This window comes from Dendrobates tinctorius, unplaced genomic scaffold (genome assembly GCF_039654945.1).
Source record: "Dendrobates tinctorius isolate UK_male_01 unplaced genomic scaffold, ASM3965494v1 ptg000151l, whole genome shotgun sequence".
Taxonomy (NCBI): Eukaryota; Metazoa; Chordata; class Amphibia; order Anura; family Dendrobatidae; genus Dendrobates; species Dendrobates tinctorius.
In genome coordinates, this window is record NW_027361818.1 from 27,058,636 (window position 1) to 27,084,367 (window position 25,732).

At 46.2% G+C, this 25,732-nt stretch overlaps 1 protein-coding gene across 1 annotated transcript in view; it reads left to right on the forward strand.

Moving 5' to 3' along the window:
- The first annotated feature begins 3,368 nt into the window (after positions 1 to 3,368).
- Positions 3,369 to 25,732, forward strand: part of LOC141050134 (olfactory receptor 1500-like) — a 35,754-nt gene continuing 13,390 nt past the window's right edge. The window contains exon 1 of the mRNA XM_073546966.1: positions 3,369 to 3,413. Coding sequence (XP_073403067.1) covers positions 3,369 to 3,413 — 45 coding nt within the window. The remainder of the gene's footprint in view (positions 3,414 to 25,732) is intronic.

Below are 25,732 nucleotides of genomic sequence, written 5' to 3' on the forward strand. Positions count from 1 at the left end.
ATGAGCCGGGTCATCTGGCTTCCACCACCGAGTCACTATTCAGCCTCCATCAGGGTACTCTAGCTGTAGGACAATATGCCATCTGTTTTCGCACTTTGTCCTCCGAACTCGGTTGGAACAATGAGGTGCTCATAGGGGCCTTCTGGCAAGGCCTGCTCATAGGGGCCTTCTGGCAAGGCCTGTCATGTCGGATCAAAGACGAACTGGCGGACTGGTATACTTGCATTTTCAAGAGCGTGCCCATGAGGCAGCCAGAGAAAGAAGACCTCCTCGTCTCTCCTTGACCACCCGTAGTCCTCTCCACTCATGTCCCGTGCCTTCTTCTGCGGGCCTCGAATCTGAGCCTATGCAGGTGGACCGTTTCAAGATGGCTGAACGGCGTTGCAATGAGAGGCTTGCACAATGACTGTTTTGCTGAATTTTGGTTTTAAGCATTGTTCTGAAGAGGCTTATATAGATTCAGACACGGCAGGGAACTTTATCAGACTTGAGGCGGTTAAAAATACTGGATTCCTGTCAGATCCCTGGAGACTCCCAGGTTGTTAGCTTCAGTCGATGGTAAAACTTTGCAGGAGACCGTTACCTAGGTCACTAAAGAAATTGAGCTGCAGATTGGAGCTCTGTACCGACAGATCTCCTTCCACGTCTTGTCGACTATGTCTCATGCGCTTCTTCTTGGTCTCCCTTGGTTATGGACTCATGAGCAGACTCTGGACTGGCAATCCAGCAATGTATTCCTTTGGGGACCATCCTGTCAGAAGAAGTGCCAACTGCCCCTCGGCACCTACAGGTCTGCCGTTGGCTTACTTGTCTTTCGCAGATGTCTTCGACAAAAAGAAGGCTGAGACTCTGCCTCCTCACTGACCATATGACTGTCTGATTGACCTAGTTCCTGGCTCTACTCCACCCAGGGGTAGAATATATCCGCTATCTCCTGATGAAACCCAAGACATGTCAGAGTATATCCTGGAGAACCTTGCCAGAGATTTCATCCGTAAGTCCTCCTCACTCGCAGGAGCGGGATTTTTCTTTGTCTAAAAGAAGGATGGCTCCCTTCATCCCTACATAGACTACCGAGGGCTGAACAATATTACGGTCAAGAACAAGTACCCACTGTCATTAATCCCGGAGCTCTTTGACCAGCTTAGAGGAGCTCAAATTTTCACCAAACTGGATCTTCGTGGGGCCTACAACTTGATTCATATTCATTCCGGTGATAAGTGGAAGACTGCCTTTAACACTCGAGATGGTCACTACGAGTACTTGGTCATGCCCTTCGGCCTCTGGGATGCACCGGCAGTATTCCAGGAATTCGTGAACGACGTCTTCCGGGATATGCTGTACTCCTGCGTGGTAGTCTACTTGAATGATATCCTTGTTTTCTTCTCCAGATCAGTCTGCCCACAGAAAGAACGTGCGCCAAGTACTTCTGCATTTGAGGGAGAACCACCTTTATGACAAGATCGAGAAATGTGTATTCGAACAGATGTCCTTGCCATTCTTGGGGTACATTATCTCGGACTCTGGTCTACTCATGGATCCGGTGAAAGTGTCCGCCGTTCTCGATTGGCCATGACCCCATGGGGTGAAGGCAATCCAACACTTCCTTGACTTTGTGAACTACTATAGGCAGTTTGTTCCTCATTTCTCCTCGTTAGCTTGCCCTATCTCTTCCCTTATCCGCAAAGGAGCAAACTGAAATGCTTGGCCCCCTGAGGTAGAGGACATTTTCCAATCCTTGAAGTAAGCCTTCGGCTCTGCTCATGCAGTTCATCGTCCTGAGGTTAGTAAACCTTTCACTCTCGAGGTGGACGCATCCTCTACTGGGGCCGAAGCAGTCCTTTTGCAGAAGTCTTCTTCAGGAAGCCTAGTCACCTGTGGTTTCTTTTCCAAAGTATTCTCCCCGACTGAGCGAAATTACTCCATTGGCGACAAAGAGCTATTGGCCATTAAGTTGACCTTGGAGGAATGGAGATACTTACTAGAAGGTGCCATACATCCGTTCAAGATCTTCACGGACCATAAGAAACTGGCGTACATCTAGTCTGCACAAAGGCTCAATCCCCGGCAAGCCAGGTGGTCTTTATTTTTCACCCATTTTGTCTTTGAACTCCATTTTTGGCCTGGCGATAAAAACATTAAAGCTGATGCGTTATCGAGATCTTTCCAGTCGACTGATACTCAAGAGGAACCTTCTCATATCACGACCTGTTCAAGATAATTACCGTGGCTCCTGTGAAGTTGACCAAGTTACCTCTGGGAAGAACCTTTTTGGCTGAGAACAACCGAAAGCGAGTGTTAGACTGGGGACATTAATCCAAGTTTGCCAGCCACGTTGGTGTCAAGAAGACTCTTTCCCTGATTTCCCGCTACTATTGGTGGCCATCTCTTTCCCAGGATATCAAAGACTTTTTGGCCTCTTGTCCATCCTGTGCCTAGAACAAGGTTCCCAGACAACCACCCTCCGGCCTTCTCCTTCCTTTCCCAGTACCTTTGGCTCCTTGGCAGCACATAGCCATGGATTTTATTACTGATTTGCCTCGTTCCTCTGGTTGTACTGTGGTCCTAGTGGTTATGGATCGACTCTCGAAAATGGCTCAATTTGTTCCTCTCCCCAGTCTACCTTCTGCTCCTGAATTGGCGAAGATTTTCATAACCCACATCTTCAGAATTGACGGCTTCCCTCTGAACATCGTGTCAGACAGAGGGGTCCAATTCACCTCCCGGTTCTGGTGAGCTCTTTGCAGTCTCATGAAAGTGACACTGGACTTTTCTTCTGCCTTTCACCCCCAAACCAAAGGGCAGGTGGAAAGAGCAAATCGAATTCTTACATCTTACCGCACTTTTCAAATGCTCATTAGAACGTCTGCGTCAGTTTACTTCATTGGGTTGAGCTTGCATATAATAACCACACCAGCGAATCTTCATCCAAGTCTCCCTTCTTCATTGTTTTCGGACAACATCCCAGTGTCCCTTTACCGGTTCTTCCTGTCTCAGGAGTGCCTGCGGATGACTCACTGTCCGCGGAGTTTTCCAGGGTATGGCATGAGACCAAAACTGCTCTTGAGAAAGCACGGGACAGAATGAAATTACATGCCGACAAGAGGCACCTAGGCTCTCCTCCTTTTCTCCCTGGTGACAAAGTATGGCTTTCCTCCAAATATATTCACCTCAAGCTACCTTCATACAAACTTGGTCCTCGATATATTGGTCCTTTTGAGGTTCTCAGGCACATTAATGACGTGGCGTACAAATTGAAGTTACCCGCCTCGCTCTGCATTCCCAATTCCTTCCATGCATCCGTCTTCAAGCCTGTGGTACTCAACAGGTTTCATCCTTCTCTGGGCCATACACCCCTGCCCATTGGCATGGGGGTTGAACTTGAGGTGAATGACATCCTGGCCATGAAGAAGGTAAGAGGGAAGACTCTCTTCCTAATTGATTGAAAGGGCTTTGGCCTGAAGAGAGGTCTTGGGAGCGCTGGGAGAATATCTATGAACTCCAGATTTTGACTAAGTTTCTTTCCAGCCTTAGAAATAGGGGGCGTAAAGGGGGGGTACTGTCACGCCGCGCTCACCCACGGTGGCCGCGGCACAGTGCTCTTGCCCTATATCAAGCTACCTCTTCCTATGGGAGGTGCCTGATTATTGTTGTGCTTCCCTGCTAGGCCTGCTTGGTCCCTGCTCGGTCGCTCTCTGTATTCAGGTCCCTTGCCTTGGGCTCTGCCGTGCTTCTTAGCACACGCTCTACTCCTGCACTGTGTTCTGTCGTGCCCCATAGCACGTGCTCTGCCTCTGCCTTGTACTCTGCTATACTTCCTAGCACACATTCTGCCTTGCCTTGCACTCAGGCTTGCTTCCCAGTGCATGTTCCGTCTAACCCTGCACCTAGGTGTGCTTCCCAGCATGTGCTCTACTTAACCTTGTACTTAGGTGTAAACACATGGGAAAAGTTAGGTTACGATTAGTGTTGAGCATTCCGATACCGCAAGTATCGGGTATTGGCCGATATTCGCGGTATCGGAATTCCGATACTGAGTTCCGATACTTTTAGCATATCGAATACCGGAATCGGAAGTTCCCATAATGCTATGAGCCAGTTTGATTTGATTCAGCCAATGACAATCCTCAGAAGTGTGGGCACATCCTGTTAGGCATGTAGGCATGTTAACGAATGGCATGGCTGTGATTGGCTGCTGAAATGATGTCATGATGCACTATAAAAGCCGCTGCCACCGCCATTTAGGGTTCACTCTGTTGTGAATTCAGTTAGGGACAGGCTGCTGTTGAAGACTCTGAGGGACAGTTAGAGATAGCGATTTTCCAAAAAATATTGTGCTTTACCCAGGCTACATTCTCAATAAGTGTAGCTTTCTTTTGCCTTGCAGCAGCACTGTTCACAGCTGTCTGCAAGGTCTGTGTGAGTGCAGCTCACACTGTAGTGTGTCCTGCAGGCACGTCTGCTTGTAGACCGCTCAGTGTGTCACTGCCTCATACATATTTTTCTTTTATTGCTGCTCATTTTTCATTCTCCTATTAGTGTGCATCCATCCGTATCCATAAACGTTGGTTGCAAACACTATAGAAGTAGACAGCGGAGCCTTTCTGCAGCCTTTCAGTGCTAGTGCCCACTTATCTGCACTGTTCACGGTTGTCTGAGAGGTCTCTGTGTGAGTGCAGCTCACGCTGTAGTGTGTCCTACAGCTACGTCTGGTTGTAGGCTGCTCAGCGTGCGTCACTGCCTCATACATATTTTTCTTTTATTGCAGCTCATTTTTCATTATTTCTCCTATTAGTGTCCATCCATCCGTGTCCATCTACATTGGTTGGTTGCAAACACTATATAGGCCACTCTACAGCCATCGGTAGCACAGGCATGGGAGAAAAGGTGGCCATACTCGGCAAACCATCCCCCGAGCACAGGCTCTGAATGCTGGCATTGCAAAATTACTGGCCCTTGAAATGCTCTCATTCAGGCTGGTGGAGACTGACACCTTCCGGAACTTCATGGCATTGGCAGTCCCACAATACACCGTGCCCAGCCGCTTTTATTTCAGCAGGCAAGCCGTCCCTGGAGGCAAAAATTAAACATGCGCTACTAAACGCCGTCAGTAGCAAGGTCCACCTGACCACTGATGCGTGGACCAGTACCCATGGACAGGGACGATACCTTTCCCTCACTGCCCATTGGGTCAATGTTGTGGAGCCGGGTACAGATCTTGAGAGAGACGCTGTACGTGTTCTGCCAACTCCCAGGATTGCAGGAATCCAGTCTGTACACATTGACTCCTCCTCATACTCCAGTTCCTCGGAATCAGCGCTGCAGGAGCCTGTTACGACCGACATGAGCAAAGCCGTGGCCAAACGTCAACAGGCCATACTGAAATTAATTTCTTTGGGGAATCGAAGCCACACAGTGCAGGAGCTCTGGAATGCCATCAAGCAGGAGAGCGACGTGTGGTTTGTGCCAGCGAATATCCAGCCAGGCTTGGTAGTGTGTGACAATGGCCGAAATCTGGTGGCAGCTCTGGGCCTAGGCAACCTCACTCACATCCCATGTCTGGCACATGTGCTCAACTTGGTCGTGCAGAGCTTTCTGAGGGACTATCCGGATCTTGATGCACTGCTGCACAAGGTCCGCCTAGAGTGCGCTCACTTGCGGCGTTCCAGTATGGCAAGATCGCGCATAGCAGTTCTGCAGCTCCAATTCCACCTTCCGGAACATCGCATCATATGTGACCTACCCACCAGGTGGAATTCAATGTTACATATGTTGGAGCGGTTGTGTGAGCAGCAGGCAGCAGTAATGGAGTACCAGCTGCATCAGGCGCAAATAAGTCGCACTGTGCGCCGGTCACACTTCAGCACCATTGAGTGGGCCTCTATGAAGGACATCTGCCACGTTTTGCGTGCCTTCGATGATTCCACGCGGATGGCGAGTGCAGATGATGCACTAGTCAGCATGACTGTCCCCCTTATCTGCCTGCTTCAAAAAACACTGCAAGCACTAAGGGTGGAGGTTTTGGAAGAGGTGGAGGATGATGAGTCCCAAATGCCATCTGCTTCTGGACAATCTGCGCTACGTGCTTCCTCACTAAGGCCTAGGCAGGGGACACTTTGTGAGGAGGATGAGGAGGAGTCAATGGAGGAGGAAGACATCTCTCCAGAGGAGGGAGGTACACAATGTTCTAGTCAGTATGTACAGCGAGAGTGGGGTGATGCAGAGCAGGCAGAGATGATGCCTCAAGCAGGGGACCAAGTTTCTTGGGCAATTGGGAGTCTGCAGCACATGGTTGATTTCATGCTGCAGTGCCTGAGAAACGACCGCCATATCGCCCACATTCTCAACACGCCTGACTATTGGGTGTACACCCTCCTAGATCCTCGCTACCGGGACAACTTACAAAGCCTCATAACACCATTGAACCGAGAGCGTAAAATGCGGGAGTACCAAGAGACACTGGTGCATTCCATCATGTTCTCCATTCCACCCGAGAGCAGTGCTGCTAGTGCTTTATAAAGCAGCTCTGTGCGTCTAAGCAGTGGAGGAAGCTCTGCACAAAGAGGGAGCAGAGGCAGCGCCTCAGCACAAGGCAAGACCACTATGGCCCAAATGTGGCAAAGTTTTGTGTTCCCACCACAAATGTCTACACCATCACAGACTGCTCCAGTCAGCAGGAGGCAACGTTTCCGTCACATGGTGACAGACTACATGTCTTGCTCTGTCAGTGTACTCCCAGACGGCTCTTCCCCCTTCAAGTTTTCGGTCTCTAAGCTGGATACATGGCCAGAGCTTAGCCAGTATGCATTGGAGGTACTGGCTTGCCCTACTGCCAGTGTATTATCGGAACGTGTCTTTAGTGCCGCAGGTGGTGTACTAACAGACCGTCGCACGCGACTATCCTCCGATAACGTTGACCGGCTTACTTTTCTGAAAATGAACAAGGCCTGAATCTCGCCAGAATTTGCCAGTCCTCTTCCAGACTAAATAATTGTTTGGCAACAGTATCCAGGTCTCCTGTTGTGTTCATGTTTCTACCACCTGAACTGTAATCCCTGGGCTTCAACACCGCCAGTTGTTGCTCAGAAGTGCCGTCTGCACAGAGACAAACACTATCTTCTGTGTAAGTGGGGTTCAGTAACGCCAGCTGCTCCCCTGCTGTGTGGACGGCAATGTCTACTGCTGCCTCCACATTCACACTAATAGTAGTGGGAATGTGGACAGAGCAGGAGACATTGCCGGACACACATCAGGGGATCAGCTGACGTTACTGAACCCCAGTAACACAGGAACAAGTGTTGATTGTGCAGGCGCCACTTCTTAGCAGCAACTGGCGGTGTTGGAGGCCTGGGGAAATACAAGAGACAGATTGGAGCCAGAGGCCTAATTTGAGCACGTATAAAATCAGTAGTAGTCTACAACACATATTAAACTTGATGAATTTAGGCCTCAGCCTGCTCCATGATTGATCCTGGGCTCCAAAATCGCCAGTTGTTGCTCGGAAGTGCCGTCCGCACAGAGAAAAACACTAGCCCCTGTGTTAGTGGGGCTCAGTAACGTCAGCTGCTCCCCTGCTGTGTGGACGGCAATATCTCTTGCTGCCTCCACATGCAAACTAAATCATATTTTCAACTTGCTCCAAGTAGGCCTCAGCCTGCTCCATGATTGATCCTGGGCTCCAACATCGCCAGTTGTTGCTCGGAAGTGCGGTCTGCACAGAGAAAAACACTAGCTCCTGTGTTAGTGGGGTGCAGTAACGCCTGCTGCTCCCCTGCTGCGTGAACAGCAATATCTCCTGCTCCCTCCATATGCAAACTAGATCATATTTTCAACTTGCTCCAAGTAGGCCTCAGCATGCTCCATGATTGATCCTGGGCTCCAACATCACCAGTTATTGCTCGGAAGTGCCGTCTGCAAACAATAGCTCCTGTGTTAGTGGGGTTCAGTAACGCCAGCTGCTCCCCTGCTGTGTGGACGGCAATATCTCCTGCTGCCTCCACATGCAAACTAGATCATATTTTCAACTTGCTCCAAGTAGGCCTCAGCCTGCTCCATGATTCATCCTCCAGACCACACTACATCATGACCTGTACACACACACAGTCCAGACCACACTACATCATGACTTGTACACACAGTCCAGACCACACTACATCATAACCTGTAAATACACACAGTCCAGACCACACTACATCATGACTTGTACACACAGTCCTGACCACACTACATCATAACCTGTACACACACAAAGTCCAGACCACACTACATCATGACCTGCACACACACTGTCCAGACCGCACTACATCATGACCTGTACATAGACAGTCCAGACCCCGCTACACCGTGACCTGTACATGCACACAGTCCAGACCACACTACATGATGACCTGTACATGCACACAGTCCAGACCCCACTACACCGTGACCTGTATATACACACAGTCCAGACCACACTACATGATGACCTGTACATGCACACAGTCCAGACCCCGCTACACCGTGACCTGTATATACACACAGTCCAGACCCCGCTACACCGTGACCTGTATATACACACAGTCCAGAACGCACTACATCATGACCTGTACACACACACAGTCCAGACCCCGCTACACCATGACCTGTGCATGCACACAGTCCAAACCCCGCTACACCGTAACCTGTACATACACACAGTCCAGACCACACTACATCATGACCTGTACATACACACAGACCAGACCTCGCTACACTGTGACCTGTACATACACACAGTCCAGACCACACTACATCATGATCTGTACATACACACAGTCCAGACCCTGCTACACCGTGACCTGTATATACACACAGTCCAGACCACACTACATCATGACCTGTACACACACAGTCCAGACCCCGCTACACCGTGACCTGTACATGCACACAACCCAGACCCCACTACACCGTGACCTGTACATACACACAGCCCAGACCACACTACATCATGACCTGTACATACACATAGTCCAGACCCCGCTACACTGTGACCTGTACATACACACAGTCCAGACCACACTACATCATGACCTGTACATACACACAGTCCAGACCATGCTACACTGCGACCTGTACATACACACAGTCCAGACCCCGCTACACCGTAACCTGTACATACACACAGCCCAGACCACACTACATCATGACCTGTACATACACACAGTCCAGACCCCGCTACACCGTGACCTGTACATGCACACAGTCCAGACCCCGCTACACCGTGACCTGTACATGCACACAGTCCAGACACCGCTACACCGTGACCTGTACACACACAGTCCAGACCACACTACATCATGACCTGTACATACACACAGTCCAGACCACACTACATCATGACCTGTATATACACACAGTCCAGACCCCGCTACACCGTGACCTGTATATACACACAGTCCAGAACGCACTACATCATGACCTGTACACACACACAGTCCAGACCCCGCTACACCGTGACCTGTACATGCACACAGTCCAGAACCCGCTACACCGTAACCTGTACATACACACATTCCAGACCACACTACATCATGACCTGTACATACACGCAGACCAGACCTCGATACACTGTGACCTGTACATACACACAGTCCAGACCACACTAAATCATGACCTGTACATACACACAGTCCAGACCACACTACATCATGACCTGTACATACACACAGTCCAGACCCTGCTACACCGTGACCTGTATATACACACAGTCCAGAACACACTACATCATGACCAGTACACACACACAGTCCAGACCCCGCTACACCGTGACCTGTACATACACACAGCCCAGACCACACTACATCATGACCTGTAAATACACATAGTCCAGACCCCGCTACACTGTGACCTGTACATACACACAGTCCAGACCACACTACATCATGACCTGTACATACACACAGTCCAGACCACGCTACACTGCGACCTGTACATATACACAGTCCAGACCCCGCTACACCGTAACCTGTACATACACACAGCCCAGACCACACTACATCATGACCTGTACATACACACTGTCCAGACCCCGCTACACCGTGACCTGTACATGCACACAGTCCAGACCCCGCTACACCGTGACCTGTTCATGCACACAGTCCAGACCCCGCTACACCGTGACCTGTACACACACAGTCCAGACCACACTACATCATGACCTGTACATACACAGCCCAGACCCTGCTACACCGTGACCTGTACATGCTCACAGTCCAGACAACACTACATCATGACCTGTACATACATACAGTCCAGACCCCGCTACACCGTAACCTGTACATACACACAGCCCAGACCACACTACATCATGACCTGTACATACACAGTCCAGACCCCGCTACACCCTGACCTGTACATACTCACAGTCCAGACCCCACTACACCCTGACCTGTACACACACAGTCCAGACCACACTACATCATGACCTGTACATATACACAGACCAGACCTCGCTACACTGTGACCTGTACATACACACAGTCCAGACCACACTAAATCATGACCTGTACATACACACAGTCCAGACCACACTACATCATGACCTGTACATACACACAGTCCAGACTCTGCTACACCGTGACCTGTATATACACACAGTCCAGACCACACTACATCATGACCTGTACACACACACAGTCCAGACCCCGCTACAACGTGACCTGTACATGCACACAACCCAGACCCCGCTACACCGTGACCTGTACATACACACAGCCCAGACCACACTACATCATGACCTGTACATACACATAGTCCAGACCCCGCTACACTGTGACCTGTACATACACACAGTCCAGACCACACTACATCATGACCTGTACATACACACAGTCCAGACCACGCTACACTGCGACCTGTACATACACATAGTCCAGACCCCGCTACACCGTAACCTGTACATACACACAGCCCAGACCACACTACATCATGACCTGTACATACACACAGTCCAGACCCCGCTACACCGTGACCTGTACATGCACACAGTCCAGACCCCGCTACACCGTGACCTGTACATGGACACAGTCCAGACCCCGCTACACCGTGACCTGTACACACACAGTCCAGACCACACTACATCATGACCTGTACATACACAGCCCAGACCCTGCTACACCGTGACCTGTACATGCTCACAGTCCAGACAACACTACATCATGACCTGTACATACACACAGTCCAGACCCCGCTACACCGTAACCTGTACATACACGCAGCCCAGACCACACTGCATCATGACCTGTACATACACACAGTCCAGACCCCGCTACACCGTGACCTGTACATACACACAGTCCAGACTCCGCTACACCGTGACCTGTACATACTCACAGTCCAGACCCCACTACACCCTGACCTGTACACACACAGTCCAGACCACACTACATCATGACCTGTACATACACAGCCCAGACCCCGCTACCCCGTGACCTGTACATGCTCACAGTCCAGACCACACTACATCAGCAACTGGCGGTGTTGAAGGCCTGGGGAAATACTAGAGACAGAGTGGAGCCAGAGGCTTAACCTGATTGGAGCACGTTTAAAATCAGTAGTAGTCTTCAACAGATATTAAACTTGATGAATTTAGGCCTCAGCCTACTCCATGATTGATCCTGGGCTTCAACACAGCCAGTTGTTGCTAAGAAGTGCCGTGTATACAGAGAAAAACACATGCTCCAGTGTTAGTGGGGTGCATTAACGCCAGCTGCTCCCCTGATGTGTGTACGGCAAAGTCTCCTGCTCCCTCCAAAATCACACTACATCAGCTTTTCAACTTGCTGCAAGTAGGCCTCAGCCTACACCATGATTCACCCTGGGCTTCAACACAGTCAGTTGTTGCTCAGAAGTGCTGTGTACACAGAGAAAAACACATGCTCCAGTGTTAGTGGGGTGCATTAACGCCAGCTGCTCCCCTGATGTGTGTACGGCAAAGTCTCCTGCTCCCTCCAAAATCACACTACATCTGCTTTTCAACTTGCTGCAAGTAGGCCTCAGCCTACACCATGATTCACCCTGGGCTTCAACACAGTCAGTTGTTGCTCAGAAGTGCTGTGTACACAGAGAAAAACACATGCTCCAGTGTTTGTGGGGTGCATTAACGCCAACTGCTCCCCTGATGTGTGTACGGCAAAGTCTCCTGCTCCCTCCAAAATCACACTACATCAGCTTTTCAACTTGCTGCACGTAGGCCTCAGCCTACACCATGATTCACCCTGGGCTTCAACTCAGCCAGTTGTTGCTCAGAAGAGCTGTGTACACAGAGAAAAACACATGCTCCAGTGTTAGTGGGGTGCAGTAACGCCAGCTGCTCCCCAGCTGTGTGTACGGCAAAGTCTCCTGCTCCCTCCACATTCAGACTACTACTGATTTTTAACCGTGCTCCAATTAGGCCTCTGGCCCCAGTGTCTCTAGTATTTACCCTGGCCTCCAACACGGCCAGTTGCTGCTCAAAAGTGTGGTCTGCACAATCAACACTTGTTCCTGTGTTACTGGTGCTCAGTAACGTCAGTTGATCCCCTGATGTGTGTCCGGCAATGTCTCCTGCTCTGTCCACATTCCCACTACTAGGACTGTGGGTTTCGGTAACTGCGGCCGGCTCGCGGCCTTGCAACTTTGTTTTTCATGGGTACCTTCTACTACCCATCCGGGTTCCTGCACCGTCAGCTGGTTCTCGGCAGTGCCTTTGGCTGAGGTGTCTCCTTCTCGGTATCCAAGTTCCTGCAACGTCTGCTGGTCGTTGGTAGTGCTTTCTAGCACAGGTACCTCCTGCTTAGTAACCGTGTTCCAGCACCGTCAGCTGGTCCTCGGTAGTGCCATTGGCTCTTGTTCCTTCTGCTACCCATCCAGGTTCCAGCACCATCAGCTGGTTCTCGCTATTTCCATTTGCTCTTGAAGCTTGTGCTACCCATCCGGGTTCCAGCACCGTCAGCTGGTTCCATGCACAGTCTTTGGCCTAGGTGCCTCCTTCTCGGTATCCGAGTTCCAGCAACGTCTGCTGGTCCTTGGTAGTGCTTTCTAGCACAGGTACCTCCTGCTTATTAACTGTGTTCCAGCACCATCAACTGGTCCTCGGTAGTGCCATTGGCTCTTGTTCCTTCTGCTGCCCTTCCGGGTTCCAGCACCATCAGCTGGTCCTTGCTAGTTCCATTGGCTCTTGCAGCTTTGGCTACCCATCCGGTTTCCAGCACCGTCAGCTGGTTATCGGCAGTTCCTCAGCCATCTTGTGCCTTCTGCTACATTTCCAAGTTCAAGCTTTTGCAAATGTTTTTGTTTATAATCACTCTGGATCTCCCTGAAGACGATGACCTGGAAGACCACCCCGAAGAAGACCAAAAAGATGTCCCTGAAGAAGATGACCAAGAGGACAAAGAACATGAAGACAACCACCAAGATACAGAACAACAAGAGACAGAAGACCAAGAAGCAGAAGACCAAGAAGTAGAAGAACAAAAAGCAGAAGAGCAAAAAGCAGAAGAACATTACGCATAAGACTAAAAATCAGAGCAAAATATATTATCTAAATTATAAGTAGAAGAAGACTAAGCAGTGTATGGGGGTGAGTCCGTTCCTCCTCGTGGTGCCCTGGAAAATGCCTGCTGCTGCAGGCCAAACTGAACGCGGACAAATCCTGTTGTAAATCTTTTGTGACAGGCAGAACGGAAGGTGTAATCTTCACACTTTTATAGATAACAATTACAGGAATGCCTGTCACAAATAAAAATATGATGAAGAAGAAGAATAGGAAGAAGATGAAGAAGAAGAATATGAAGAAGAATAATCGTTGAATAAGAAGAATATGAAGAATGTAAAAAAAAAGAATAATAGGAAGAAGGTGAAGAAGAAGAAGATGAATAAGGTGAAGAAGTTGATGAAAAAGATGCTGCTGAGGATGATGAAGGAGAAAGTGTGGGAGAAGTAAAAAAGAAGGTGAAGAGCATGAAAGTAGTGAAACATACATATCTGACAAAATATAAAAAAGGTTAACATAGTCAATATCTTTGTAACTCCGAACGTCTTAAAAAAAAATTAATTCCAGCCTCAGAAATCGCAGGTTAACAGCAGCTCAGATTAGAGACCAGGTCAATGCCACACAGCGTTCTAGCAGCAGGCACATCTCTACAACAACTGTTAAGAGGAGACTTTGTGCAGCAGGCCTTCATGGTAAAATAGCTGCTAGGAAACCACTGCTAAGGACAGGCAACAAGCAGAAGTGACTTGTTTGGGCTAAAGAACACAAAGAATGGACATTAGACCTCTGTGCTTTGGTCTGATGAGTCCAAATTTGAGATCTTTGGCTCCAACCACCGTGTCTTTCTGCGATGCAGAAAAGGTGAACGCATGGACTCTAAATGCCTAGTTCCCACCGTGAAGCATAGAGGAGGAGGTGTGATGTGTGATGGTGTAGGGGTGCTTTGCTGGTGACACTGTTGTGGATTTATTAAAAATTCAAGGCATACTGAACCAGCATGGCTACCACAGCATCTTGCAGCGGCATGCTATTCCGTCCGGTTTGCGCTTAGTTGGAACATCATTTATTTTTCAACAGGACAATGACCCCAAACACACCTCCAGGCTGTGTAAGGGCTATTTGACCAAGAAGGAGAGTGATGGGGTGCTACTCCAGATGACCTGGCCTCCACAGTCACCAGACCTGAACCTAATCAAGATGGTTTGGGGTGAGCTGGACCACAGAGTGAAGGCAAAAGGGCCAACAAGTGCTAAGCATCTCTGGGAACTCCTTCAAGACTGTTGGAACACCATTTCCGGTGACTACCTCTTGAAGCTCATCAAGAGAATGCCAAGAGTGTGCAAAGCAGTAATCAAAGCAAAAGGTGTCTACTTTGAAGAACCTAGACTATAAGACATATATTCAGTTGTTTCACACTTTTTTGTTAATTATATAATTCCACATGTGTAATTCATAGTTTTGATGCCTTCAGAGTGAATCTACAATTTTCATAGTCATGAGAATAAAGAAAACTCTTTGAATGAGAAGGTGTGTCCAAACTTTTGACCTGTACTGTACATGTTCCACCTTTTAGGACACTCTCAAAATATACTATAAAAAACATAGAGCAGCAGAGAGTTTTTTTTTATCCTATTATAGTAATAGGGATTATAGTAATGATTATAGTAATTAAGGTTGAAGGGAAACTTTAAGTCCATCTAGTTCAACCCATATCCTATCCTAACTTGCCCTAACATGTTGATCCAGAGGAAGGCAAAAAAAAACCCCATGTGGCAAAAAGTAAGCTTCACATTGGGGAAAAAAATTCCTTCCCGACTCCACATACGGCAATCAGACTAGCTCCCTGGATCAACGCAATATCCAGGGAGCAAGTCTAATTGCCGTATGTGGAGTCAGGAAGGAATTTTTTTCCCCAATGTGAAGCTTACTTGTTGCCACATGGGTTTTTTTTGCCTTCCTCTGGATCAACATGTTAGGGCAGGTTAGGATAGGATATGGGTTGAACTAGATGGACTTAAAGTCTCCCTTCAACCTTAATAACTATGTTACTATGTTACTATGTTAGTGTATATACCCTGTAATATTATACTTTTCAAGAAAGGCATCCAGTCCCTTTTTAAATTTTAGTAGGGAATTACTCATTACAACATCATATGGCAGAGTGTTCCATAGTCTCACTGCTCGTACAGTAAAGAATCCGCGTCTGTTATTATGCTTAAACCTTCTTTCCTCCAGACGTAGAGGATGCCCTCTTGTCCCCGTCACAGGTCTAAAAGTAAAAAGATCATTAGAAAGGTCTTGGTATTGTCCCCGCATATATTTATACATTGTAATAAGAACACCCCTAAGCCTTCGATTCTCCAAACTAAATAACCCCAAGTGTAATAACCTGTCTTGGTATTGCAGACCCCCTAGTTCCCTAATAACCTTGGTCGCTCTTCTATGCACCCGCTCCAGTTCAGCTATGTCTTTCTTATACACTGGAGACCAGAACTGTACACAGTATTCTAAGTGTGGTCGCACTAGTGACTTATATAGAGGTAAAATTATGTTCTCCTCCTGAGCATCTATGCCTCTTTTAATGCATCCCATTATTTTATTTGCCTTTGCAGCAGCTGCCTGACACTGGCCACTAAATGTGAGTTTGTCGTCCACCCATACACCCAGGTCTTTTTCAGTGACAGTTTTGCCCAGTGTTTTACAATTAAGCACATAATTATACATCTTGTTCGTTCTACCCAAGTGCATGACCTTACATTTATCCCCATTAAAGCTCATTTGCCATTTATCAGCCCAAGCTTCTAGTTTACATAAATCCTCCTGTAATATAAAATTGTCCTCCTCTGAATTGATTACCCTGCAGAGTTTAGTGTCATCTGCAAATATTGAAATTCTACTCTCTATGCCCCTTACAAGGTCATTAATAAATATGTTAAAAAGAAGCGGGCCCAAAACTGACCCCTGTGGTACCCCACTTCTAACCGTGACCCAGTCCGAGTGTGCTCCATTAATAACCACCCTTTGTTTCCTATCCCTGAGCCAAGTCTTAACCCACCTACACATATTTTCCCCTATCCCCATTGTTCTCATTTTATGTATCAACCTTTTGTGTGGCACCGTATCAAAAGCTTTTGAAAAGTCCATGTACACCACGTCCACTGCATTCCCTTGGTCCAGTCCGGAACTTACCTCTTCATAAAAGCTTATCAGATTAGTCAGACAGGAGCGGTCCCTTGTAAACCCATGTTGATATTGGGTCATAAGGTTATTCTTCTCCAGATACTCCAGTATAGTATCTCTTAGAAAACCCTCCAGGATTTTACCCACAGTTGAAGTTAAACTCACTGGCCTATAATTTCCAAGTTCAGTTTTTGTCCCCTTTTTGAATATTGGCACCACATTTGCTATACGCCAGTCCTGTGGTACAGACCCTGTTATTATGGAATCTTTAAAGATTAAAAATAATGGTCTATCTATGACTGTGCTTAATTCCTGCAGTACTCGGGGGTGTATCCCATCCGGGCCCGGGGATTTGTCAATTTTAGTGATTTTTAGACGCCGCCGTACTTCCTGCTGGGTTAAGCAGGTGACATTTAATGGACAATTTTTATCCCTGATCATGTTATCCATCATGGGATTTTCTTGTGTAAACACTGTCGAAAAAAAGTCATTTAGCATATTGGCTTTTTCCTCATCCTCCTCCACCATTTCACCCAGACTATTTTTAAGGGGGCCAACATTATCATTTTTTAGCTTCTTACTATTTATGTAGTTAAAGAATATTTTGGGATTATTTTTACTTTCTCTGGCAATGAGTCTCTCTGTCTCAATCTTTGCTGTTTTGATTTGCTTTTTACAGAATTTATTTAATCTTCTGTATTTAGTTAAAGCCTCATCACTACCTACTTGCTTTAATTCTCTAAATGCTTTATTTTTATCTCTTATTGCGCCCCTTACAGCTCTATTTAGCCATAGTGGTTTCCTCCTATTTCTCGCAGGTTTATTCCCATACGGTATATATTGTGCACAGGTCCTATTCAGGAGGATAATAAACATCTCCCATTTTCTTTGTGTATTTTTATGTCTCAGGATATCGTCCCAGTTAATTGCACCAAGATCATCTCTCATCCGTTGGAAATTTGCTTTCCTGAAGTTTAGTGTCCTTGTAACCCCTCTACTACACATCTTATTACAGGACACATGAACACTTATTAATTTGTGATCACTATTACCCAAGTGACCCCCAACCCTTACATTTGATATGCGGTCTGGCCTGTTGGTTAATATTAGGTCTAGCAGTGCCCCCCCTCTTGTTGGTTCCTGAACCAGTTGTGAAAGGTGATTGTCTCTCATAGTGGTCAGACACCTATCACCTTTGCTGGAACTGCAGGTTTCAGTTCCCCAATGTATTTCAGGGTAGTTGAAGTCCCCCATAATAATGACTTCTCCTTGAGTCGCTGCTTCATCTATTTGCTTTATGAGGATATTCTCTGTTACTTCCATTATTTTTGGAGACTTACAACAAACCCCTATCAGTAATTTATTATTTTTCCCCCCTCCCCTTATCTCTACCCACAGGGACTCTACATTTTCATTAGATTCATATATATTATCACGCAGGATGGGTTGTAAGGATGATTTTACATATAAACACACGCCTCCCCCTCGCTTATTTGTTCGGTCATTCCTGAACAGACTATAGCCCTGTAAATTAACTGCCCAGTCACGGCTCTCGTCCGGCCATGTCTCAGATATCCCCAACATTAACTCCAATTCCTCCATCTTGTTGGCGAGGCTTCTGGCATTAGTATACATGCACTTTATGTATCTCTCTGCACCTCTATTCTTTCTTAAATTATTAACTGTTCTAACCCCACCCCCCATGCCACCCCCACCCCCAATGTCATTATTTGTGCCCAGGTCTCTATCTGCACTGTCTTCCCCTCCTATAAAAGGAATACCCTCCCCCCCGTCCCTAGTTTAAACACTCCTCCAACCTTCTAGCCATTTTCTCCCCCAGCACAGCTGCACCCTCCCCATTGAGGTGCAGCCCGTCCCTAGCGTAGAACCTGTAGCCAACTGAGAAGTCGGCCCAGTTCTGCAGGAACCCAAACCCCTCCTTCCTACACCAATTCCTGAGCCACTTATTAACCTCCCTAATCTCCCGTTGCCTCTCTGGCCTGGCACGTGGTACAGGAAGTATTTCCGAAAATACCACCTTGGAGGTCCTTGCTTTAAGCTTGAAGCCTAATTCCCTGAAATCATCTTTAAGGACCTTCCACCTACCTCTAACTTTGTCATTTGTGCCAATGTGCACCTTGACCGCTGGATCCTCACCAGCCCCTCCCAGTAATCTGTCAACAATGTGCTCAAAATACAAAAAATATTCAAAAGGCAAACTTTGATAAGAAGTGCAAATTCTCTTTATTAAGTGTAACAATCATATAACTATTCATACCAAAAAATTGGTGCTAAAAACTAGCATGTTAAGGAACAAGCGGGCAATAATACAACCATAAAGCTATGGAGGGCATCATAATAAATACCTACAGGCGTGCAGCTGGATAATTATTAAATGCTAAAGTGCACAGTGCAATACATAACAGCATAGTACATTATTTTGCACAACCCAAAAAGTTTCAGAATAAAATACAGGCAGAAGTGGGGAGAATAGGAGGCGAGAGAATATATCTCATATTGTAGCATAGCATGCCACACTGATCAAAACATACCAATACATTCACATACATTGATTTCCTGATGAATAACGATCAGTGTGCAACTGATCCATTTCTAAATTCTTTCCCCATTCCATCCTTACCCATGCCTGAGCCAAATCCAAAGCACAAGTGCCCCGGCGCGCATTTCGCTGTGGCTTCCTCGGGGGGCAGTGACAGCACACACTCTACCGAACCTTATACTTAGGCGTGCTCCCTTGCACGCGCCCTGCTTTGCTCACACCCGGGTGTGCTTGTCAGTGCGCCATAGTAATTCCCGTGTACTTGCCTTGCACTATCCAGTACTCAGTACACCCCCATGTACATGCCCTGTATAGTCCTGAACCCTGCATATTCCCGGGTACACACCCTGTATGATTCTATACCCAGCGTGCCCCTGTGTCCATGCTTTGCACATTTTTGTACTCTGCATGTTCCCTGTTGCACCTTGCTTGACACACTCACTTGTGTCTTCTGTGATCTGACCACCTGGTTCTAGCAGTCGTGGTTACTAAGCCCCTCTGGGTCTGCTCCTGACACTCCCTATATAGAGGGTGATCCTCACTAGGTCAGCTCACCCTGGGTGGGCTGGTATCACTACCCAGAGGGTCCACTCTAGGAGTCGTCACAGAAAGCTCCTTGGTGATGATGTGAGTATGTGTACTTAATCTTTATATGTATTTAATCTTTATGTGTACTTAACCTTTGTATGTTAAAATATATAAAAGTGTATGCAATCTTAATATTTCTTAAATTTTGTACTTTGAAATAAAATTACGTCATATCGCAAGTAGTAGCCTTCTCTAAAGCCATATCCGAACCTTATTGTTACAACTTGGCAATACATACACTACCGTTCAAAAGTTTAGGGTCACTTAGAAATTTCCTTATTTTTGAAAGAAAAGCACAGTTTTTTCCAATGAAGCTAACTTTAAATGATTCATAAATACACTATATACATTGTTAATGTGGTAAATAACTATTCTAGCTGCAAACGTCCGGTTTGTAATGCAATATCTTCATCATAGGTGTATAGAGGCCCATTTCCAACAACCATCACCAGTGTTCTTATGGTACTTTGTGCTTGCTAACTGTGTAAGAAGACTAATGCATGGTTAGAATACCCTTGAAAACCCTTGTGCAAGTATGTTAGCACAGCTGAAAACAGTTTGGCTGATTACAGAAGCTATAAACCTGACCTTCCTTTGAGCTAGTTGAGAATCTGGAGCATTACATTTGTTGGTTCCATTAAACTCTCAAAATGGCCTGAAAAAAAGAACTTTCATGTGAAACTCGACAGTCTATTCTTGTTCTTAGAAATGAAGGCTATTCCATGTGAGAAATTGCCAAGAAACTGAAGATTTCCTACAACAGTGTGTACTACTCCCTTCAGAGAAAAGGCTCTAACCAGAGTGGAAAGAGAAGTGGGAGGCCCCGCTGCACAAAGGAGCAACAAGACAAGTATATTAGAGTCTGTAGTTTGAGAAATCAACGCTTCACAGGTCCTCAACTGGCAGCTTCATTAAATAGTGCACGCAAAATGCCAGTGTCAGCTTCTACAGTGAAGAGGCGACTCCGGGATGCTGGCCTTCAGGGCAGAGTGGCAAAGACAAAGCCATATCTGAGACTGGCTAATAAAAGGAAAAGATTAATATGGGCAAAAGAACACAGACACTGGACAGAGGAAGATTGGAAAAAAATGTTATGGACAGACAAATCCAAGTTTGAGGTATTTGGATCACACAGAAGAACGTTTATAAAACTAAGGAAAAAAGAAAGCGCAATAGGGTCTTATCTGGGTGGAAAATGGAATAAATTCTGATGGAATCTACTCACCTTTTCCAAGAAAGATATAAGCATGTAAATCAATGTCAGCCTGCTGCACGCCCGAAGGTCCACAACGTGACCGCCAAATAAAACTCCTTTTGGATAAAATTTTCTGACTCAGGCTTACTGTGCGCTGCTAGACCAGGATAAAATCACCATATGAGAAGTTTAACCATTTATTCACAGGGAATAAATGGTTAAACTTCTCATATGGTGATTTTATCCTGGTCTAGCAGCGCACAGTAAGCCTGAGTCAGAACATTTTATCCAAAAGGAGTTTTACAGAAGAACGTTTGTGAGACGCAGAACAACCGAAAAGATGCTGGAAGAGTGCCTGATGCCATCTGTCAAGCATGGTGGAGGTAATGTGATGGTCTGGGGTTGCTTTGGTGCTGGTAAAGTGGGAGATTTGTATAAGGTAAAAGGGATTTTGAATAAGGAAGGCTAATAGGCTATCACTCCATTTTGCAATGCAATGCCATACCCTGTGAACAGCGCTTGATTGGAACCAATTTCATCCTACAATAGGAGAATGACCCAAAGCACACCTCCAAATTATACAAGAACTATTTAGGGAAGAAGCAGGCAGCTGGTATTCTATCTGTAATGGAGCGGCCAGCGCAGTCGCCAGATCTCAACCCCATTGAGCTGTTGTGGGAACAGCTTGAATGTATGGTACGCAAAAAGTGCCCATCAAGCCAAACCAACTGGTGGGAGGGGCTTCTGGAAGCATGAGGTGAAATTTTTCGAGATTACGTCAGCAAATTAACTGCTAGAATGCCAAAGGTCTGCAATGCTGGAATTGTTGCAAAGGAACATTATTTGATGAAAGCAAAGTTTGAAGGAGAAAATTATTATTTCAAATAAAAATCTTTTTTTTCCAACCTTGTCAATGTCTGGACTAGATTTTAAATTAATTTGTCAACTCATTTGATTGACAAAATTATGAGCTTTCATGGAAAACCCAACATTGTCTGGGTGATCCGAAACTTTTGAATGGTAGCGTAATTTGTCATAGTCTGCAGGATACGCAGAAGGCCCAGTAGTTTTTTTATTATCAGGACTCTGTGTGATAGTGTGATATTGTGTAGAATATGCCTCTCTTTAAGAAAAAGGTAGCTGTGAGTGAGTCTATTGAGTTTCAAGGTTGGGAAAAGGCTGCCTATCATTTATTGACAACCATGTGGTCGCACAGTGCTGGTTTGGGTGAAGCATGGGACAAATCTTTGAAGGATGCTGAACCTGCTGATTGTTAGGCATCGGGTTTCTGTAGCTGCACAGCAGAGATCCCAAGCCTTGCATTCGGCAGTCTCCCATTCCTCTCTGACTGCAGAGGAGGCTGCTCAGCAGACTCATCGATCCAGGCTCTCTCCTCAGACCAGCTCTGTAGGCTTGGTTGCTGCTGCAACCTCTGGCCCAGCTATAGCAACGCATGCTGGTCAGCAGCGAGATACTTCTGGGACTAAGTCCTCCTTTTGCTCCACTGAGCATGCCCTGGGGACGGTCTGTCATCGGAGATCGGAGGTCACATGCTCAGGTCCTTCCCCAGCTCGGATCGGACCATCAGGTGGTTTAGGAAGGTCCCGGAAGGACGCTGCTATAAAAGAGGCGCATGGCCGCGTGTTGTGAATTCACTTTCTGGCCTACCTCTGGTTGCTAGTGAAGGTAGTGGAGCTGGTTGTATTGACAGAGGAGTCGTGAGTTCTCTTTCTGGGCTCCCTCTGGTGGTTACAGGAGGTAATGGAGCTGATCTAATTGACAAAGGCCTGCCCACTGATAATGAGGACGACGATTGGACATCTGGAGTCTCTGACTGGACTTAAGACAGCCGACTCCCTCTAACCACACATTCGCCAGAAGACTTGTCACACTCATCAGGAGGGCTTTAAACTAGATGAAGAGGGGATGGGAGGAAAAACAGCAGACAAGAACATGCAGCAGAAGGACAAACTAATTAAGGATACTAGATGTGGTAAAGAGGTCCCAAGACAGGGTACTCAGAAGGAAGTTAAGAAAAAGGAAGCAAAACTTCTTTCCTGCATGCTGACCAATGCAAGGAGCCTGACCAATAAGATTGAAGATCTGGAGTTGGTAATGTATGAGGAAAAATACGACATAGTAGGAATAACTGAGACATGGTTAGACGACAGCTATGACTGGGCAGCTAACTGGCAAGGATATGATTTGTTTAGGAGGGATCGTAAAAAAGGAAAGGGGGTGGAGTCTGTCTATATATATATAAAGTCCACTTTAAAGCCCACACTAAGAGAAGATAAACAAGAGGGAAATGAAGAGGTGGAGTCTCTATGGGTGGAGATACAAGGAGGGAAAAGTAATAAAATCCTCATAGGGGTTTGTTATAAGCCACCAAATATAACAGAAACCACTGAGAATGTATTATTGAAACAGACAAAGCAGCAAATCACAATGAGGTGATTATTATGGGGGACTTCAACTACCCCGACATAGACTGGGAAACTGAAACCTGCGGATCTCAGAAAGGAAACCAATTTCTGTCAGTGACCAAGGATAATTCTCTGTCACCACTTGTGCAGGGCCCAACTAGAGGGACAGCCCTTCTGGACTTAATGTTAAGCAACAGGCCAGATAGAATAACAGAAGTCCGAGTCGATGGCACCGAGGGAACAGTGACCACAATATAATACAACTCCACTTGTCCTTCAGTAAGGTGCCCTGGAAGGGGGTTCCAAAAACGCTGAATTTCAGGAAAGCAAAGTTTGATCAGCTTAGAGAGGACCTTCGCCGAAACTGATTGGGACAATGTCCTCAAGAATAGGAGCACAGAAAATAAATGGGAAATATTTAAATCAGTTTTACACCCCCACTGCGAGCTAGCCATACCGTACAGAAATAAAAGGGCTAGGAACAGGAGAACACCAATGTGGCCAAATAAGGATGTAAAAAGGGCAATAAATAACAAGAACAAGGCATTTAGGAAGCTAAAACAAGAAGGCAATGAAGAAGCATTAAAAAGTTATAGAGAAAAAAATAAAATGTGTAAAAAACAAATACATTTAGCAAAAGTGGAAACTGAGAGACTCATTGCTAAGGAAAGTAAAACAAACCCAAAACTATTATTTAATTATATAAACAGTAGAAAGATTAAAATTGATGGTGTCGGCCCTTTAAAGAACAATGAGGGTGAAATCATAGAGAGCGATGTGGGAAAAGCAAATGTTTTAAATACTTTTTTCTCAACAGTGTTCACATAGGAAAAGGATTTGCCAGAGGAAATGCAGAGTGATAATGTAAACTCCCCATTAAGTATTACCTGCCTAACCCAGGAAGAAGTGCAGGACCGCCTCAGTAAGATTAAAACTGACAAATCACCAGGCCCTGATGGCATTCACCCTCGGGTATTAAGGGAGTTAAGTAATGTGATAGACAGGCCTCTATTCCTTATATTTAAAGACTCTATAGAAACAGGGTCTGTTCCTTTTGATTGGCGGCAAGCAAATGTGGTACCAATATTCAAAAAGGGGTGTAAAAGGGAACCTGGAAACTATAGGCCGGTAAGCTTAACATCTGTTGTGGGTACAATTTTTGAAGGGTTTCTAAGGGATACCATTATGGAATATCTCAATGTTAATAAATGTTTAACTCCATATCAACATGGATTTATGAAGGATCGCTCCTGTCAGACTAACCTGATCAGCTTCTATGAGGATGTAAGCTCTCAAATGGACCCAGGAGAATCATTGGATGTCATTTATCTCGACTTCTCTAAAGCATTTGACACTGTCCCACATAAAAGATTGGTAAGTAAGATGAGAAAGCTTGGGCTAGGGGAAAATGTGTGTAGATGGGTAGGTAGCTGGCTTAGTGATAGAAAACAAAGAGTGGTTATTAATGGGGCATCCTCAGATTGGGCCAGGGTTACTAGTGGGGGACCACAGGGGTCTGTATTGGGCCCCCTACTATGTAATATCTTTATTAATGATCTAGTGGATGGCTTACACAGTAAAATATCAGTATTTGCAGATGATACAAAACTATGTAAGGTAGTTAACATTAAGGAGGACAGTTTGCAACTACAGACAGATTTGAGTAAATTGGAGAATTGGGCTGAAAAATGGCAAATGAGGTTTAACACAGATAAGTGTAAGGTTATGCACATGGGAAGGAGAAACAGATGCTACAATTACTTACTAAATGGGAAACTGCTGGGGAAATCAGACATGGAAAAAGACTTAGGCATCTTAGTCAATAAGAAGCTCAATTGGAGTGCCCAGTGTCAGGCAGCTGCCACCAAAGCAAATAGGGTCATGGGATGCATTAGAAGAGGTCTGGGGACACGAGATAAAAACATAATTCTCCCTCTGTACAAATCACTCGTCGGACCACACTTGGAGTATTGTATGCAATTTTGGACGCCGGTGCTCAAGAAAGACATTACTGAACTTGAAAGGGTTCAAAGGCGGGCTACTAAAATGATAAATGGAGTTGGTTCACAACAATACCCAGAAAGGTTATCAAAATTAGGTCTATTTACTCTAGAAAAGAGAAGACTTAGGGAAGACTTGATATATATTTACAAGTATATCAGAAGGCAATACAGAGATCTCTCCAAAGAACTGTTTGTACCAAGGACTGTGAAAAGAACAAGGGGGCATTCTCTTCGTTTGGAGGAAAGACAATTTCTGCACCAGCATTGAAGAGGGTTCTTCATGGTAAGAGC